This window comes from Anolis sagrei, chromosome 7, assembly GCF_037176765.1.
Source record: "Anolis sagrei isolate rAnoSag1 chromosome 7, rAnoSag1.mat, whole genome shotgun sequence".
NCBI classification, from domain to species: Eukaryota; Metazoa; Chordata; class Lepidosauria; order Squamata; family Dactyloidae; genus Anolis; species Anolis sagrei.
The window spans coordinates 43,740,995-43,760,663 of record NC_090027.1 but is presented as its reverse complement, the minus strand read 5'-3'; the positions used below and the strand labels follow the sequence as shown (position 1 = coordinate 43,760,663).

The window sequence follows — 19,669 nt, the reverse complement described above, 5'->3', positions numbered from 1 at the left end:
TTAGCATTTAATGGCCTAGCAGTTTTCAAGGTGTGGCTTCTTACTGCCTGGGGGAATCCTTTGTTGAGAGGTGATTAGCTGTCCCTGATTCTTTCTTGTCTGGAGCTCCCCTTTCTTATATTCCCCTGATTGTATATATATTCCACAGATATATAAACCCCATTTTCCTAGTTTCCAACAGACCTCACAACCTCTGAGGATGCTTGCCACAGATGCAGGCGAAATGTCAGAAGAGAATGCTTCTGGAACATGGCTAGGCAGCCTGGAAAACATACAGCAACCCAGAGAGAGATATAGGTTCCTTCCTCCCAGGAGCACTGCATTGGCTTTGAAATGCCATTAAGGAGGACTATTATGGTTTACCATCCCTGTGGCATTTGGGCCACCACGAAGCAGAACTTGCTGCAAATGGGTCAAGACACGGAGACCTTCCTCTCCCGCTGGGCAGCAAACCCTTCCCAGTGGGATGCTGTTGGAGGCATTGTTGTTGTCATGCACTTGTCAATCTCTTGATGTTGCTTTGGTTGGCGTTTCCTGGGTCTCTGCAGGGCGGCAGAGCACCCAGAAGCCAGGTTAGGGATGCTGTTGTGTGTGTGCATTTGTACATCGGACGCGCAGCCAAGGACTCCTTCCGATCCACTTGGCTTAGCCCTTCGTGGCTCCAAAGACAAGGCCGTGGGCCACTCTTCAGCTTACCGGGTGGCCAAGAAGGTTGTGTATATTGGGAGTGTATCCACAATGTGCAGTTGTACTAGGCATGGGCAAAACTTTGGCCTTCCCTCCAGGTGTTTTGGACTTCAACTCCCACCATTCCACACAGCCTCAGGCCCCTTCCTGTAGACCAGTGGTTCTCAACCGGGGGTCCCCAGATGTTTTTCGCCTACAACTCCCAGAAATCCCAGCCAGTTTGCCAGCTGTTAGGATTTCTGGGAGTTGAAGGTCAAAAACATCTGGGGACCCACAGGTTGAGAACCACTGCTGTAGACTGTTTGTGGAATGTGTCCTCTGGCCTCATGGGTCCCCTGGATTGGGTTTACAGCAGGTATGGGCCAACTTGGGCCTTTCCAGGTGTTTTGGACTTCAGCTCCCACCATTCTTAACAGCCTCAGGCCCTTTCCTTTTCCCCTTCAGCCGCTTATTTATTTATTTATTTATTTCGAGTACTTCTACCCGGCCCTTCTCAACCCCCGAGGGGGGACTCAGGGCGGCTTACAAAAAGGCACAATTCAATGCCTGAACAAAATATACAAACGTACAAAACAGCAGTTAAAAACAATTATCACAGTTAAAAACAATCTGTACATAACACAATCAATAAAATTATTCTCATAGTCAGCGTTCATCTTTCAAAGTTCCATAATTCCATTCCACGTAGTCAATTCCTGTCTATCGTCAAGGTCCTTTCTTTATCTGCCAGATTGTCTGAATGCCTGGTCCCAAATCCATGTTTTCAGTTTTTTTCCTGAAGGCAAGGAGGGATGTCGCTGATCTAATTTCCCCGGGGAGTGAATTCCACAGGTGAGAGGCCACCACCGAGAAGGCCCTGCTCCTTGTCCCCGCCAGCCTCACTTGTGATAGAGGCGGGGTCGAGAGCAGGGCCTCCCCAGATGATCTTAGACTCCGAGGTGGGATGTAGCGGGAGATCCGTTCGGACAGATACACTGGGCCGGAACCGTATAGGGTATGTAGGTCAAAACCAGCACTTTGAATTGTGCTCGGAACTGGATCGGCAGCCAGTGGAGCTGACATAGCAGGGAGGTGGTATGCTCCCTGTATGACGCTCCGGTGAGCAGTCTGGCTGCCTCCCGCTGGACTAGTTGGAGTTTCCGAACAGTCTTCAAAGGCAACCCCACGTAGAGTGCGTTGCAGTAATCTAATCGGGATGTAACAAGAGCGTGGACCACCGTGGCTTAAAGGAAAGGTCCTGAGACCGTTAGTTCCTGCCTGGACCAGTTAGATGGCTGCAGATATGGTCGTATTGGTGATAAACATGCACTTTTTGTATTATTATTTTTGCTTTGCTGCTGAATAGAAATAGTGGTACACATTCTGAAATCTGTAGTCTTGGGATTTTTTTAAGGGCCACCCAAAATAGTTCCATAACTTTGAATTCATTTTAATGATTTTCCACTGGGAATTTTAAAAGTAATGTTTATGTTTAATCCTGTTTTAATGTTCGTATAGTTGTATGTTTTCCATGGTTATGCTGATGCTTTTATGTGAAGTAGCTTTGGGTCCCCTTTGGTGGAGATAAAGCGGGGTATAAATATAATAGTAGTAGTAATAATAATAATAATAATAATAATAATAATATATTTTTTCACATCTGGAGCGACTTGAGAAACTTCAAGTTACTTCTGGTGTGAGAAAATGGGCCATCTGCAAGGACATTGCCCAGGGAAAGTTTTTATGGAGACCTCTAAACAGAGACTGGGTGGCTATCTGTTGGGGGTGCTTTGAACGCAATTGTCCTGCTTCTTGGCAGAGGGTTGGACTGGATGGCCCATGAGGTCTCGTCCAACTCTATGTTTCTATGATTCTAGGGGATGTTGCCCAGATGTTTTGATGTTTTACTATCCTCGTGGGAGGCTTCTCTCATGTCCCAGCATGGGGAGCTGGAGCTGACAGAGGGAGCTCATCCACCCTCTTCCCGGATTAGAACCTCCAACCTGTCAGTCTTCAGTCTTTGTGGCACAAGGGTTTAACCAATTGCACCACCCGTGGCTATCTGTTGGGGGTGCTTTGAACGCAATTGTCCTGCATCTTGGCAGAGGGTTGGACTGGATGGCCCATGAGGTCTCTTCCAACTCTATGATTCTATTATTCTAGGGGAGGTTGCACAGATGTTTTGATGTTTTACTATGCTCGTGGGAGGCTTTTTTTATGTCCCTGCATGGGGAGCTGGAGCTGACAGAAGGAGCTCATCCACCCTCTTCCTGGATTAGAACCTCCAACCTGTCGGTCTTCAGTCTTTCTTGCACAAGGGTTTAACCAATTGCACCACCTAATAATAATAATAATAATAATAATAATAATAATAATAAAATATAGGATGGAGCTGCAGAGGCGAAACTCTATGATTCTAGGGGATGTTGCCCTTATGTTTTGATGTTTTGCCATCCTCGTGGGAGGCTTCTCTCATGTCCCAGCATGGGGAGCTGGAGCTGACAGAGGGAGCTCATCCACCCTCTTCCCGGATTAGAACCTCCAACCTGTCAGTCTTCAGTCTTTCTGGCACAACCCAATAATAATAATAATAATAATAATAATAATAATAATAATAATAATAATATAATATAGGATAGAGCTGTAGGGGCGAAACTCTATGATTCTAGGGGATGTTGCCCTTATGTTTTGATGTTTTGCCATCCTTGTGGGAGGCTTCTCTCATGTCCCTGCATGGGGAGCTGGAGCTGACAGAGGGAGCTCATCCACCCTCTTCCCAGATTAGAACCTCCAACCTGTCAGTCTTCAGTCTTTCTGGCACAAGGGTTTAACCAATTGCACCACCTAATAATAATAATAATAATAATAATAATAATATAATATAGGATAGAGCTGTAGGGGCGAAACTCTATGATTCTAGGGGATGTTGCCCTTATATTTCGATGTTTTGCCATCCTCATGGGAGGCTTCTCTCATGTCCCTGCATGGGGAGCTGGAGCTGACAGAAGGAGCTCATCCACCCTCTTCCCGGATTATAACCTCCAACCTGTCAGTCTTCAGTCTTTCTGGCACAAGGGTTTAACCAATTGCACCACCTAATAATAATAATAATAATAATAATAATAGTAATAATAGTAATAATATAATATAGGATAGAGCTGCAGGGGCGAAACTCTATGATTGTAGGGGATGTTGCCCTTATGTTTTGATGTTTTGCCATCCTCATGGGAGGTTTCTCTCATGACCCTGCATGGGGAGCTGGAGCTGACAGAGGGAGCTCATCCACCCTCTTCCTGGATTAGAACCTCCAACCTGTCAGTCTTCAGTCTTTCTGGCATAAGGGTTTAACCAATTGCACCACCTAATAATAATAATAATAATAATAATAATATAGGATGGAGCTGCAGGGGCGAAACTCTATGATTCTAGGGGATGTTGCCCTTATGTTTTGATGGTTTGCCATCCTCGTGGGAGGCTTAGAATCATAGAATCAAAGAGTTGGAAGAGACCTCCTGGGCCATCATCCAGTCCAACCCCATTCTGCCAAGAAGCAGGAATATTGCATTCAAATCACCCCTGACAGATGGCCATCCAGCCTCTGCTTAAAAGCTTCCAAAGAAGGAGCCTCCACCACACTCCAGGGCAGAGAGTTCCACTGCTGAACGGCTCTCACAGTCAGGCCGTTCAGCTTCTCTCATGTCCCAGCATGGGGAGCTGGAGCTGACAGAGGGAGCTCATCCACCCTCTTCCCGGATTAGAACCTCCAACCTGTCAGTCTTCAGTCTTCCTGGCACAAGGGTTTAACCAATTGCACCACCTAATAATAATAATAATAATAATAATAATAATAATATAATATAGGATGGAGCTGCAGGCGCTAAACTCTATGATTCTAGGGGATGTTGCCCTTATGTTTTGATGTTTTGCCATCCTCGTGGGAGGCTTCTCTCATGTCCCTGCATGGGGAGCTGGAGCTGACAGAGGGAACTCATCCACCCTCTTCCCGTCCAACTCTATGATTCTAGGGAATGTTTCCCTTATGTTTTGTTGTTTTGCCATCCTTGTGGGAGGCTTCTCTCATGTCCTTGCATGAGGAGCTTTAGCTGACACAGGGAGCTCATCCACCCTCTTCCCGGATTAGAACCTCCAACCTGTCAGTCTTCAGTCTTTCCGGCACAAGGGTTTAACCAATTGCACCACCCAATAATAATAATAATAATAATAATAATAATAATAATAATAGTATAGGCTGGGGTGAAAGGGGTGCCTTGACCAGTGGACGCTTGACCTCTGGCAGGGATCTGACCCGTGTCTTCCTTCTCTTCCTCTTCCTCGCAGGAGCCTTTCCCTCGGAGGGACGCGTCCGCTGCAGCCACCGCCGCAGAGGCTCAGGGGCTCCTCTAGAGTCGCAGCCCGAAGCCCCAGCCAGTCAAATGCACCCAGACAATAAACTGACCAGCCATGGAAAGACCACAGGTAACGGCCCAGGCGCCCCCTCCTCCCAGCCCCACCACGTGAGCCACAGCCCCACCTGCAACCTGGGCGCCAAGGGCGGTGGAGGCGGCGGAGGAGGCGGCCACGGCGGGGGGGCCGCTGGAGGCAATGGCGGCAGCAAGGTCGGCAACCCCGGCAGACTGAAAAGCGGCCCGGCCCCCAGCCCCGCCTTTGGGGGCGCGAAGGGCAAAGCCAAGCGGGAGAGGAGTGTCTCGGTGGACTCGGGAGAGCGGCGGGAAGCCGGCCCGGCGGCCACCACACTGGACAAGGAGCCAACAGGTGAGGAGGGGGGCCGGCAGGACACCAGCCCCCCGCCCAGGCCCCCCTCCTCCCTCTTTTGCCGCGTGGGGGTGGCCCTCGGGGCGGCGGTGGCGCGGCCTTCCCCGCTTTGGCTCCCTGTCCACCTCGGCACCCCACTCCCCCCCCCGTCCCCCAAGCCCAGGGAGGGGTCTGACGGCGGGCCTTCCTTCTCTTCCAGGAGAAGTGGCCCCTCGGAGCAAGCGCCGCTGCGTCCTGGAGCGGAAGCAGCCCTACAGCGGGGACGAATGGTGCTCCGGACCGGACAGCGAGGAGGACGAGAAGCCGCTGGGCGGCGGCACCCACAGTGAGTCCCTTGCTGACCGGGCGAGAGGTCAAGGGATGCCCCCAGGTGGAGGCTCATTCGCATCCCAAGCAGCGTTTCGCAGAGATGGCAGTGAGTGCGCTTGGGAGATTATCGCACCGCGCCGTTAATCGCTATGGCTTCCTCTTGTGGAATCCCGGGGTGTAGAGTGGAGTGAGGCCCATCTATTTATTATTTATTTATTATATTTATTTAGAGCTTTTATAACCCGGTCTTCTCGACCTCTGAAGAGGGACTCAGGCCGGCTAAACAGAGTAAACATAATAGCATCCTAATACATTAATACAAATTACATTAAAATACAGATCATACGATATCATACAATTACAAAAGCCAGGTCGTCAGAGTAAAATCACAAATTTATTTATTTATTTATTTATTTATTGCAGTTACTTATACCCTGCCCTTCTCACCCCCGAGGGGGGACTCAGGGCGGCTTACAAACAAAGGCACAAATTCGATGCCTGTCAAAATATACAGCATATATAAAACAGTATAAACATTTAACAGCATTAAAACACATCACTACATAATATAATAAAAACAATTTCATGCACAGTGAGATTCAGAGTTCCGAAATGTCCATTCATTCCAACAATTCCTGCTCATCAATGGGTCCTTATTTTAGCTGCCAGAATGTCCAAAAGCTTGGTCCCAAATCCAGGTCTTCAGCTTTTTTCTGAACCACAGAAGGGAGGTCGCTGATCTGATCTCCCCGGGGAGTGAGTTCCATAGGTGAGGGGCCACCAAATTCCTCACCATCTGCCAGTGTGGCCAGCCGTTATTGACTCGATCATCATTCTGCAAATGCTATATTCCAAAGCTAGGTTTTTACCAGCTTTCTGAAAGTCAGGAGGGAAGAGGCAGATCTAATCTCCAATAGGAGAGAGTTCCAGAGCCGAGGGGCCACCACCGAAAAGGCCCTGTCCCTCGTCCCCACCAAACGCTATTGCGAAGGTGGTGGGACTGAGAGTAGGGCCCCTCCAGAAGATCTTAACAACCTTGATGGTTCATAGGGGAGAATCCGTTCGGACAGGTAGGGATTTATAGGTCAACACCAGCACTTTGAATTGTGCTCGGAAGCTAATTGGCAGCCAGTGGAGCTGACGCAACAGAGGAGTAGTATGCTCTCTGTACTTACTTACTTAGGCGATCCCTCGTTGGAAGAGTAAGATGGTCTTCCATGATGGGTTTCCTTGTGGATTCGTAGGTGGCTGTGGAGCCCTATTCTTGACTCACATCTTCTTCCACAGTGAGGGCATTGGTTTCCAAGTGGAAGGCAGTCCCGGTTGGGCTTGGCTTGACGCACCTTCCTCCTGGCACGTTTCTCTCTTTCACCCTCCACTCGTGCCTCCTCGTATTCTGCAGCACTGCTGGTCACAGCTGACCTCCAGCTGGAGCACTCAAGGGCCAGGGCTTCCCAGTTCTCAATGTCTATGCCAGAGATTTTAAGGTTGGCTTTGAGCCCATCTTTCAATCTCTTTTCCTGTCCACCAACGTTCCGTTTTTCATTCTTAAGTTCAGAGTAGAGCAACTGCTTTGGGAGACTATGCTCCCTGTACCCCGCTCCTGTTAGTAATCTGGCTGCCGCTCGTTGGACTAGTTGAAGCTTCCGGGCAGTCTTCAGTCCCCACATAGAGAGCGTTGCAGTAGTCTATACGTGATGTAACCAGAGCGTGGACCACCGTGGCCAAGTCAGACTTCCCAAGGTACGGGCGCAGCTGGTGCACAAGTTTTAATTGTGCAAAAGCTCCCCTGGTCACCGTCGAAACCTGGGGTTCCAGGCTCAGCGATGAGTCCAGGATCACTCCCAAGCTGTGAACCTGCGTCTTCAGGGGGAGTGCGACCCCGTCCAGCACAGGCTGTCACCCTATGCCCTGTTCAGCCTTTTGACTGGATCTCTCTAACCGATAATTTTGAAGGGCTCTCCCCAAACTGCAGATCCCAGGACTCCACAGTTAAAGTGGAGTCGCAGCGCTATAACAGTGTCGTGTGATAATCTTTGTGCATAATAGAATAGCAAAGTAGAATAAATTTATTGTCGTTGCACATCGTACAACAAAATTAAATGTCGCCGCCAATCATATAGAATCATAGAATCATAGAGTTGGCAGAGACCTCGTGGGCCATCCAGTCCAACCCCATTCTGCCAAGAAGCAGGAATATTGCATTCAAATCACCCCTGACAGATGGCCATCCAGCCTCTGTTTGAAAGCTTCCAAAGAAGGAGCCTCCACCACACTCCGAGGCAGAGAGTTCCACTGCTGAACGGCTCTCACAGTCAGGAAGTTCTTCCTCATGTTCAGATGGAATCTCCTCTCTTGTAGTTTGAAGCCATTGTTCCATTGCGTCCTAGTCTCCAGGGAAGCAGAAAACAAGCTTGCTCCCTCCTCCTCCCAGTGACTTCCTCTCACATATTTATACATGGCTATCATATCTCCTCTCAGCCTTCTCTTCTTCAGGCTAAACATGCCCAGCTCCTTAAGCCGTTCGTCATAGGGCTTGTTCTCCAGACCCTTGATCATTTTAGTCGCCCTCCCCTGGACACATTCCAGCTTAGAGTCAATATCTCTCTTGAATTGTGGTGCCCAGAATTGGACACAATATTCCAGGTGTGGTCTAACCAAGGCGGAATAGAGCATGGGGAGCATGACTTCCCTAGATCTAGACACTAGGCTCCTATTGATGCAGGCCAAAATCCCATTGGCTTCTTTTGCCGCCACATCACATTCCTGGCTCATGTTTAACTTCCTGTCCACGAGGACTCCAAGATCTTTTTCACACATACTGCTCTCGAGCCAGGCATTGTCCCCCATTCTGTATCTTTGCATTTCATTTTTCCTGCCAAAGTGGAGTATCTTGCATTTGTCACTGTCGAACTTCATTTTGTTAGTTTTGGCCCATCTCTCTACATATTATATATGTAGAATTATAAAATAAAAAATACCCATCCTTCCGCTTTCTAATCACTATTGCACAACCCGTCAAGAGGCTCCCACATGTACACTTCGCCAGCCTTGCCCTACTTTCCCCAGCCTTGGCACCAGGGACCCTGCCTTCAGTTGCAATGGCAGGCCGATTTTCGAAAGCATTTTCGGTGGGGTGGCCAGCCTCGCAGCAGCAAAGAGACTCTGTTTTGGGGATTTCTCCTTGCACACTGCCATCTGCTGGATTCCTATAGGAAACAAACTAGTATTGCTAAGGAATATCCAAGTATCCTATGGAATATCGGGATTTGTCGTTTTTTGGGTGAAAGGATTGGGTTCTCCACCGAATTTATTTATTTATTTATTTAGAGGTTTTCTATACCGGCCTTCTCAACCTCGACGAGGGACTCATGTCGGTTTACAGCATATATAAAGTACAATCATATAAAAGAACAACAAGTGCAAATCATTACATATTAAAATAGTACAGTACAGTACAATAAAAACATCATCATTACAGTTTCCTACGCCAAATCGTCAATCCAGTCATAGTCATACTCGTAGTCACAGTTCATCATAATTCATCACAGGGAAAGGTTCTAGGTTCAGTCCTCGAATGCCACATTCCAGAGCCAGGTTTTTAGTAATTTCCTGAACGTCAGGAGGGAGGGGGCAGATCTGACCTCTAGTGGGAGGGAGTTCCAAAGCCGGGGAGCCATCACCGAGAAGGCCCTCTCCCTTGTCCCCACCAACCGTGATTGCGAGGGTGGTGGGACTGAGAGCAGGGACCCCCCCCCCCCCAGAAGATCTTAATAGCCTTGATGGTTCATAGGGGAGAATCCGTTCGGACAGGTAAACTGGGCCAGAGCCGTTTAGGGCTTTATAGGCCAACACCAGCACTTTGAATTGTGCTCGGAAGCTAATCGGCAGCCAGTGGAGCTGGCGTAGCAGAGGGGTCGTATGGTCTCCGTACCCCGCCCCTGTTAGCAATCTGGCTGCCGCATGTTGGACTGATTGAGGCTTCCGGGCAGTCTTATTTATTTATTTATTTTATTTATTTGCTTCACTTTTATACCGCATATTTCAGCCCTTGACGGGCGACTCAATGCGGTTTACAGTGCAATTAAAAACACAGCAATACAACAACCGGGACGACAATGTCACTCCACAACAATTAACATCAGACAGACAAATCAACAAACAACATATATAGCGCCTCCGTTAAAGTCAGATCCATTCTCATAGTCATTGTGCCGTTCCTATGTTCAGTTACCGTCTTCCTTACTTAGTTGCATTGCCTAGCCAAACGCTTGTTCGTAAAGCCAGGTCTTGACCATTCTCCGAAACGCCAGCAACGAAGGTGCCTGTCTGATGTCTGTTGGTAAGGCATTCCATAGCCGAGGGGCCACCACTGAGAAGGCCCTGTCTCTCGTCCCCGCCAAGCGCACCTGTGACGTAGGCGGGATCGAGAGCAGGGCCTCCCCAGACGATCTTAATGTTCTAGTCGGTTCGTAGTCTTCAGAGGCAACCCCACGTAGAGAGCGTTGCAGTAGTCTAAACGGGATGTAACCAGAGCGTGGACTACCATGGCCAAGTCAGACTTCCCAAGGTATGGGCGCAGCTGGCGCACAAGTTTTAATTGTGCAAAAGCACCCCTGACCACCGACGAGACCTGGGGTTCCAGGCTCAGCGATGAGTCCAGGGTCACTCCCAAGCTGCGAACCTGCGCCTTCAGGGGGAGTGGAACCCCGTCCAGCACAGGCTGTCACCCTATGCCCTGTTTGGCCTTTCGACTGACCGAAGAGTTGTAGTCCGCTCTCGTGGACTCTCACTGAACTTGACATCCCAGGACTGGGACTAAAATGGTATAACTTTGCAATGTGGTTCTTGATTGATATTGGGGAAGGGATGCCTGGTTGACCCTCCGCATCACTTTCTCTCCTAGACTGTAACGTAGCAGAGTCGGCAATGAGCGCTGGCTCCCAGCTGGGCCCCGGATCCAACGCGCTGCCAGCCCTGAGCGAGAGCAACGCTACTGGCCCAACGCACAGCAGCGGCCCGGGTCTGCGGCCGGACGCCGGCAATGGTGGAGGGAAGCCACCACTGCAGTTTGTCTATGTCTTCACCACGCACCTGGCCAACACGTAAGCCTTGGCTTCGGGGAGCGGGATTGCCCTTCGGCCTGGTAACCGCTCCCTTGGGGTTCGCTCCTTTGCCCTTCGGCCTGCAAACAGCACCCTGTTCTCTCCTTGGGGTTCAAGCAAAACTCGTCCACAGCTCCAGTGCGGGGGGGGGGGGGGTGAGTGGATGATGGGTTTTGTTCCTCCCTCTGTCCTTGTGGCCCTCAGTCCCACCCGCATCTTCAGCCACAATTGCACAGTTCCTTCCTCCCTTCCTTTTGAGTGACCAGGACTGTCCTGATTCATGGAGGACCAGGACTCAATCCACAGCCCTTTGTGACACCATGTAACGTTGCCAGTGCTCTGCCTTATTTAGGTAGAGATTAACCAAACTCCCAGTTTATCAAACAGTTTAATTAAAACAGCACTTACTTGCTGGCTGTTTTAATAGACCAAAATATAAAATATAAAGATAGCACCCAGCCACAGAATAAACAAAACCTGATAGCAAAAACAACTCCGTAGTCAAAAAGGTCCAGTCCAGTGGTCAAATGCCGAGAGTTCAATAAACAAAGCCCAGGGATCAAGAGTCTATACCTTACTCAAAAGCCAGTCCAAAGGTTCAAGGTTCCAGGATTCCAAGATTACAGGAGACAGGTCAAGATACCGAAAAATCCAACAGACCTGGGGGAAAAACCAGCAGCATCCACCACCAAAATACAACAGATACTTTTCTCCTAAAGATCAGTCTCAAGGTTAGCTCCTGAAATCAAGTAACACCCAGCTGCAACCCATCTCCTGCACACCTCCACCCCTCATTGCTTTCACCCATGAACTCCCACTTACAGATTACCAAACCCTCTAGAACTAATACTCACATTAACCCTTCCATCACCAACCACCATCAACTGCAGAACATATGACACACCTCCTCAAATGGCCTCTGACTTCCCCTGTGTGTTGTTTCCTGTGCCCACAGGGCCGCAGAGGCTGTCCTTCAGGGCCGTGCGGATTCCATCCTGGGCTACCACCAGCAGCATGTGCCTCGGGCAAAGCTGGACCAGGTAGGAGGCGTAACGGGAGTCAAACTGTAGGGTGGGAACAGCATAGGGTTTGGTCTGGAGTCCCCATCATCGCTGAAGCACTGGGGTTTTCTGCCAGAGGGAGCAAGAGAAGTGTGGCCCTCTCTTTGCACTAACTCTGTTGGTCCTCTTCCCAGCAGGTCCCCCTCCCGAAGGTCCAGCCTACCCCGGAGCCGCTGCCCATCACTCCGTCGCCTGCCGGGACTCCCCACGCACCGCCCGCCATGCCGCCCAGCAGCCAGGCCCAAGGCCCACTGCCGCCTCCTCCTCCAGGGACGCCTTCCCAGCCCACGTCAGCCCCCGCCCTGCAGGCCTTGGGACAAGGGCCCCTCCCCCAGGAGGGTCCTCCTGAGGATGGCTGCCGGGAGCTGACGCCCAACTCCGTGGGGCACGGCAGCAACGGCAGCGCTGCGCCTGGGGGCACCCACCCCAACACGCCCACCGCCCCTGGCCCCTTGCCCTCCGGGGGGCCAGATAGCCTGCTGGGTGAGGGGCCCAACCCTGGGGCCCCTTCTACTGGGAACGGTCCCCGCAGTGCCCTCAACACAGAAGGACTCTCCAAGGAGCAGCTGGAGCACCGGGAGCGCTCCCTACAGACCCTGCGGGACATTGAGCGCTTGCTCTTGCGCAGCACCGAGACCGAGCCCTTCCTCAAGGGGGGGCCTGGGGGTGGTGATGGGGGGCCTCTTCCTCCACAGGGGGGGCCTCCGCCACAGCCCCCTCAGGCACCCCCTCCGCCACCCCCGGGGCCTGGCCTGAAGAAGTACGAAGAGCCGCTGCAGTCCATGATTTCGCAGACCCAGAGCCTGGGGGGCCCTGGGTTGGAACCGGAGGGGCCGCCGGTGCCCTCTGGAGTGGACATGGGGCAGCAGATGAACATGATGATGCAGCGACTAGGTCAGGACAGCCTGACGCCGGAGCAGGTGGCCTGGCGCAAGCTGCAGGAGGAGTACTACGAGGAGAAGCGGCGCAAGGAGGAGCAGGTGGGCATGCACGGCGGGCGGCCCCTCCCGGACATGATGCTGCCCCAGCCCATGGGGGGCATGATGCTGCGTGGGCCCCCACCCCCCTACCACAGCAAGCCTGGAGAGCAGTGGCTCCTGCGCGGCGTGCCCATGGAGATGCAGGAGCAGATGCAGCTCCGAGCACCCTTCGGTGGGCCCCGTTTTGCAGGCAACCAGATGCAGAGGGGCTTTGGTGGCATGCAGAACCTGCCTCTGGAATCGCTGGGCCCCATGGGCCCCATGCAGCGGCCAGTAAGGCCTGGCATGACCTGGAGCGAAGAGATGCCCCCCATGGCGGGGCCAGGCAACTTTGGCCCGGGGAACCTGCCATACCCACCACAGGGCGAAGCCGAACGCTTCTTGACGCCGCGTGCAAGAGAGGAGATGCTGCGTCACCAGCTGCTGGAGAAGCGCCAGGGCGGGATGCAGCGCCCGCTGGGGATGGAGATGGAGCGCATGATGCAGACGCACCGGCAGGTGGATCCAGCCATGTTTGCCGGGGAAGGTCTGGGCATGGAGTTTGGGGGGTCGCGGGCCATGCTGAGCCCTCCCCTGCGGGACATGGAGCCGGGCCTGGGCCCCCCGGGAAACCTCAACATGAACATGAACGTCAACATGAATATGAACATGAATTTGAATGTGCAGATGACCCCGCAGCAGCAGCAGATGCTCATGTCCCAGAAGATGCGCGGCCCGGAGATGATGCCCGGGGAGGAGATGGGTCGGGTGCGCGCCCCGAATGGCACTCAGGCCATGATGGGCGTCCCTCAGAAAATGATGATGGGCTCCCCATTCCCTGGCCAGGGGGGCCCACCCCAGCCCCAGCCGCCAACTCAAGGCTTCCCCACCGTGCAAGGTCCCTACCCTGCTGTTCCGCAGGAGATGGGGGGCGCGCCGGACATGTTTGGCCCGGAGCCGGGTGGCATGGGGAGCACCACGCGGCTCACCCACATCCCACTGCCCACCACCTCCGGCGCCCCCTCCGGTAACATGCACCCGGCACCTGTGCGTGGCCTGGGCCGGCGGCCCTCCGACCTGTCCCTCAACATGGGGCAGATGCACTCCCCCGGCATGGGCCGCCTGAAGTCCCCCACCCTCAGCCAGGTCCACTCCCCACTGGGCGCATCCCCCTCGGCCAGCCTCAAGTCCCCGCAGACGCCCTCCGCCTTGGTTGCGCTGCCAGCCACCGGCACCACCAACGCCCCGATGAAGTCGCCCCAGGTGCTCAGCTCCGTGCTCAGCGTGCACTCGCCCACCGGCTCTCCCAGCCACCTCAAGTCCCCGTCCATGGCGGTCCCGTCTCCAGGGTGGGCACCTTCCCCCAAGAACGCCCTCTCCAGCCCCGGCATCGGGCAGAGCAAGCAGACCCTCGGGATGAGCAACTCTGTGCCCCTGGGCAGCATGGAGCAAGGTAAGGGGCACTCGGAGGGTGTGCGTGTGTGTGACCCATATGTGCTGGGGGTGTGCTCAGAGGTATCAACTCAACAAAATACCGAGGGTTTTTACTCATAGGTCTGACCCATCTAGGTAAACGAATGCATAGTAGCTTTACATGCAGCAGCCTTCACACTGGAGCTTTCTCACACTGAGGTTTACCTCACACTCCTCAGGACGACGCTAGTTTTGACCCACTAACTCTAACAGTGCTTAACTCACATTTTTGAAACTAAAAATTATAGGAAATCGGAACTACGGATGACGAGCTTGGATTATGATTTTAGTTGTGAGACGCTAATGAGTTGTTTATTGATGTTTATTGATGTTAATAGCTTAGTGTATTATTGTGTTAATTGTTTTTAAATGGTTTGTATGATGCTAGCATTGACTTGTTGCTGCTGTTTGTTGTTAACCGCTCTGAGTCGCCTAAGGGCTGAGAAGAGCGGAATACAAATAAAGTAAATAATAGAATCATAGAATCATAGAATCCTAGAGTTGGAAGAGACCTCCTGGGCCATCATCCAGTCCAACCCCATTCTGCCAAGAAGCAGGAATATTGCATTCAAATCACCCCTGGCAGATGGCCATCCAGCCTCTGCTTAAAAGCTTCCAAAGAAGGAGCCTCCACCACACTCCGGGGCAGAGAGTTCCACTGCTGAACGGCTCTCACAGTCAGGAAGTTCTTCCTCATGTTCAGATGGAATCTCCTCTCTTAAATAAATAAATAAAAATACCTAATTAATTTTTAATATTTCTTACAGTAATGTATTGTAAATAGGGCAAAGTGGTTGCAGAGGCTGGTTTGATGCTAGTTCAAAGTGCCGTGTGTGGAGTGCCCAGTGACGTGGTAACCCACCCCGCAGAAACACTAGGGGAACTCCACGAGTGATGGAGGCCTTTTGCTGTTGTGTCTCCTGCTGCAGGTGCCATGGCTCCTGGTCCTCGGAGCAGCTCCTCTGCCCCTCCAAGCAACACCACCGGGCCCCTGAACCCCAACCTGCCTTTTCCTTCCTCCCCAGATCCACCCCCATCCCAGAACCCCTTGTCCCTCATGATGTCCCAGATGTCCAAGTATGCCATGCCCAGCTCCACCCCGCTCTACCACAACGCCATCAAGACCATCGCCACGTCCGATGACGAAATGCTTCCCGACCGGCCCATGCTTCCGCCCGGCACCATGGCAGGTGATTATCTGGAGGGAGGCCGTTCAGGGGAGGCAGACGGGGGGGTGGGGGGGTTATGCAATGGATTCTTGGAGGAAGGAGACACAGCTTATGGGTGCCTATTAGGGCTGGGCAACCACGGAAAAATTTGTTTCTAAACTCGATTCGTTTTTAGGGGGTTTTTGCGTTTCGTTTTTTAAAAGAATTCCGAAATTTTTCTTTAAAAAAAGTTCCATATATACGAAATTTCGTAAAATTACGAAACAATACGAAACAATTACGAATCGATTCGTTAATGGCGGGCGTGATTGCGCAATACACTAAAAAAAACCTCCAAATGGGACAGGGGGAACTTCTGAAGCTTCCCTCTCCCTCTGTTGTTGACTGTTGGTGTGATAATTTATTTTTTTAATCACTGATAAAACAAACAGCAACTATAAAACTTGCATCAGACATACGGAAATAATAATGAAACAATAACGAAACGATTTCGAAACAATTACGAATCAATTACGAAACAATTTCGAATCGATTACGAAACAATTTCGAAACAAATTACGAAACAAATTGAAAAATTCGTTTCGATTTTTAGTTGCTCCTGAATGGTTCAATATCGCTTCGTTATCAAAAAAAATAACGAATTAATAACGAATTACGAAATTAATGAACGAAACCGCCCAGCCCTAGTGCCTATAAGAATGTTCTGGGAGGAGGGGAGAACTCACTGCAGTTGGAGCCAGATGCCGGGTGGAGGAGCTTCTCTTAAGCTGGCTCCATTGGTGGTGGTGCTCGCCCCATCTTGAGCTGGGCACTGATGGGTCTCTTCTTTCCCATTACAGGTTTGGGAAGCAGCCAGCCGCCCAACCAGATGCACCTCAACTCTGTGGGGCCGCCCCCTTCCCAAAGCCCCATGGGCATGAACCTGCCAGGGCAGCAGCCGCTCTCCCACGAGCCCCCACCCCCCACGATGTCCTCGCCGAGTCCCTTGGGTGCCAACCTCCCCATGCACGGCAATGTGCCCCCACAGAACCCAATGATGCTACCCTCGGGGCCTCAGGAGTGTGGCCCTCCCGGCCAGATGGTCTTCCCCTCGCGCCTCCAGCAACCCCCCAGCAATGGTGGTGCCGGCATGCCCATGGGTCCCGGAGGAGGCGGAGGAAATGGCAGCGGTCCAGAGTTGCCGCAGCACTACCCGCCTGGCCTGGGGCTGCCCCCTGAGGAGCTCCCCCCTCCACAGCCAGGACAGATCCCCCCTCCGCCGCCACAGCCACAGCAGCGCATGCCCGGGAGGCTGCCGGAGCCCTACCCGCCCTCGGTGCTCCCCGGAGTGGCCTCAGTGCTGAACGATCCGGACTTGAGTGACGTGATCCGCCCGACGCCCACTGGCATCCCCGAGTTTGACCTCTCGCGCATCATCCCTTCGGAGAAGCCCAGCAGCACGCTGCAGTACTTCCCCAAAGGAGAGGGACCCGGGGGTGTGCCCAAGCCCCCACCACCCCCTTCCAACCTGCACCTCATGAACCTGCAGAACATGATGGCGGAGCAGGTCCCGGCCCGGCCTGGCCCCCAGGGCATGCAGCGCGGCATGGGCCTGTGCCACCCGGGACAGGTGCCCATGCTGGGCAGGACAGGCCTCCCACCGCAGCAGCAACAGGCGGCCATGCTGGGCGGGGGCGGCATGCACCAGGCTATGATGCTGCCCCAGCAGAACCTCCTGGCCCAGCAGAACTTCCTGCTCATGCAGGCCAAGCAGCGGAGCATGTCCGTCTCGGGGGAGATGTACCCGCAGCCGGGCGGGCACATGATGTCCCCGCAGGGCTCGCTCATGGGTCCCCCGCCCCAGCAGAACCTCATGCTCTCCCACCCCATGCGCCAGCGCAGCGTCTCCCTCGACGGCCAGATGGGCTACGGACCGGGCACTGGCGGCATGGCCAACTTGCCTTTCTGAAGGGACCCTTTTGCCGCAGGAGTGCGTCGTGCCGGCTCCACCTCTGCCCCGGCACGGAGTTTGGTTCGAACCTCTCCTCAGAGTCTGGATTCGTCTCCTCTCTTCCTCTTGTTTTTGAAAAAAATGCAACCAAAATGCGCAAGAGGGTTCGGAGCAGCTGTAAATAGCAGGGAGCAACAGCAAAGAGTTGCTGGCTTGGATTTGTTTGTATTTCTGTGTTTTAATAGAAGCCTCAAAATAACCTGTTTTGGGAAGAAACGAGCAGACAAAAAAAATGCAACCTGTTAAGAAAGTTAAATTAGGGAAATCCCCGGGTTCAGAGGGCACAGCTGCCTTGTCCCGCCGTTGGTCCCGGGGCGACCCCCAGCGTTCAAATCTCTCTGTGTGGCAAGTTAACAACCCTTCTCGCCTCCGCCCCATGCTGCCCCACCACCAGCCCCCGGCCTCTGTATGTCATTGGCCCAAAACCACATTTCCACACCACCCCATTGGCTCCTTTGTTCACAAGGGGTCACCACAGTAGGCATGCTGTTTGCAAGGGGTAGCTCCTTATGACTCACTTGGGTCGTGGCTGGACTGCTGGTGCTGGTGTAGCAGGCATAACTCACGGTTACGTGTGCATGTGTCTAGTTTTGAATGTGTTTGAGGGGAGGGGTGGAATCGGACCTTCCATGACGGATGTCACCCATTTGAAGGAGGAAGGGGACTGTGATGGCAGAGAAGGAACCTGCCTTTCTGTGAGGGAAAGAGGGATGTGGGGCTCCCCAGGGGTAGGGCAGTGGCTTCTTCATCGCTTGGGCAGTAAATGCCTTCAATCATGTCTCCCAGGAGACATGCAGAAAGGGGGAAGAGGGGAGGCATGGAGCCAGGTCTTCCCTATTTTGGTCTCCACCTGCATTCCACCTCCCACCCGTTCTCTTAGTGTTTGGGCCTTATTGGCCCCTTTTGAAACTACCTTCGCTATCGGGACGTGTGGTCTGCTCTTCCATTTTCTGCAAGTGCTGCTGGTTCCCATCTTGCACCCCTTTGTGTGCTTATCTTAAGAGACAAGAGTAGCAGCATCCCTCTCGTTGCATCCTCCTTCCATTCTCTCTCTTTCTCTGGCAAGATTGGTGTCAGGCAGTGGATAACACACTGCTCAGTCTTCCAGCGAGTGAGTCTGCCAGTATGGGTATTCCTGCAAATCAGGCAAGGGCAAATTTGGGCTCTCGGGGTGTTTTGGACCAACTCCCACCATTCTTAACAGCCTCAGTCCCTTTCCTTTCCCCCCACTGCAGCCTCAATCCCTTTCATTTTCTCCCTCGGCAGCCTCAGTCCCTTTTCGTTTCTATCTCAGCAGCCTCAGTCCCTTTCCTTTTGCCCCTCAGCAGCCTCAGTCCCTTTCCTTTCCCCCTCGGCAGCCTCAGTCCCTCTCCTTTTCGCCCTCGACAGCCCCAGTCTCTTTCCTTTTCCCCCTCAACAGCCTCTGTCCCTTTCCTTTCCCCTCTCGGCAGCCTCAGTCCCTCTCCTTTTCGCCCTCGACAGCCCCAGTCTTTCCTTTTCCCCCTCAACAGCCTCAGTCCCTCTCCTTTTTCCCCTCAACAGCCTCAGTCCCTTTCCTTTCCCCCTCGGCAGCCTCAGTCCCTCTCCTTTCCCCCCTTGGCTGCCTCAGTCCATCTCCTTTTCCCCCTCGGCAGCCTCAGTCCCTTTCCTTTCCCCCCTTGGCTGCCTCAGTCCCTCTCCTTTTCCCCCTCAACAGCCTCAGTCCCTCTCCTTTTCCCCCTCAACAGCCTCAGTCCCTCTCCTTTCCCCCCTCGGCAGCCTCAGTCTCTTTCCTTTCCCCCCTCGGCAGCCTCAGTCCCTTTCCTTTTCTCCCTCGGCAGCCTCAGTCTCTTTCCTTTCCCTCCTCGGCAGCCTCAGTCCCTTTCCTTTTTCCTCTCGGCAGCCTCAGTCCCTTTCCTTTCCCTCTCGGCAGCCTCAGTCCCTCTCCTTTCCCCCCTTGGCTGCCTCAGTCCCTTTCCTTTTCTCCCTCGACAGCCTCAGTCTCTTTCCTTTCCCTCCTCGGCAGCCTCAGTCCCTTTCCTTTTCTCCCTCAACCGCCTAAGCAGCTGAGGGGGAAGGGAAGGGGCCTGAGGCTGTTAGGAATGGTGGGAGTTGAAGTCCAAAACACCTGGAAGGCCAAAGTTTGCCCATACCTAGTCCAGACTCATAACCTGCTGTCCCTGTT

The 19,669-nt window shown here is 52.8% G+C and overlaps 1 protein-coding gene across 5 annotated transcripts in view; it reads left to right on the top strand.

The window, feature by feature from the left end:
- Positions 1 to 18,901, top strand: part of BCL9L (BCL9 like) — a 47,950-nt gene extending 29,049 nt beyond the window's left edge. For 2 of the 5 annotated variants that reach the window (XM_067470833.1, XM_060786985.2), the window contains exons 2-8: positions 5,005 to 5,439; positions 5,639 to 5,764; positions 10,655 to 10,853; positions 11,809 to 11,893; positions 12,049 to 14,326; positions 15,276 to 15,536; positions 16,355 to 18,901. In XM_067470833.1, coding sequence (XP_067326934.1) covers positions 5,100 to 5,439; positions 5,639 to 5,764; positions 10,655 to 10,853; positions 11,809 to 11,893; positions 12,049 to 14,326; positions 15,276 to 15,536; positions 16,355 to 17,463 — 4,398 coding nt within the window. In that variant the 5' untranslated portion in view covers positions 5,005 to 5,099 and the 3' untranslated portion in view covers positions 17,464 to 18,901. The remainder of the gene's footprint in view (positions 1 to 5,004; positions 5,440 to 5,638; positions 5,765 to 10,654; positions 10,854 to 11,808; positions 11,894 to 12,048; positions 14,327 to 15,275; positions 15,537 to 16,354) is intronic. The other 3 variants (XM_060786986.2, XM_060786987.2, XM_060786988.2) reach the window with 3 other exon arrangements.
- Positions 18,902 to 19,669: the final 768 nt, after the last annotated feature.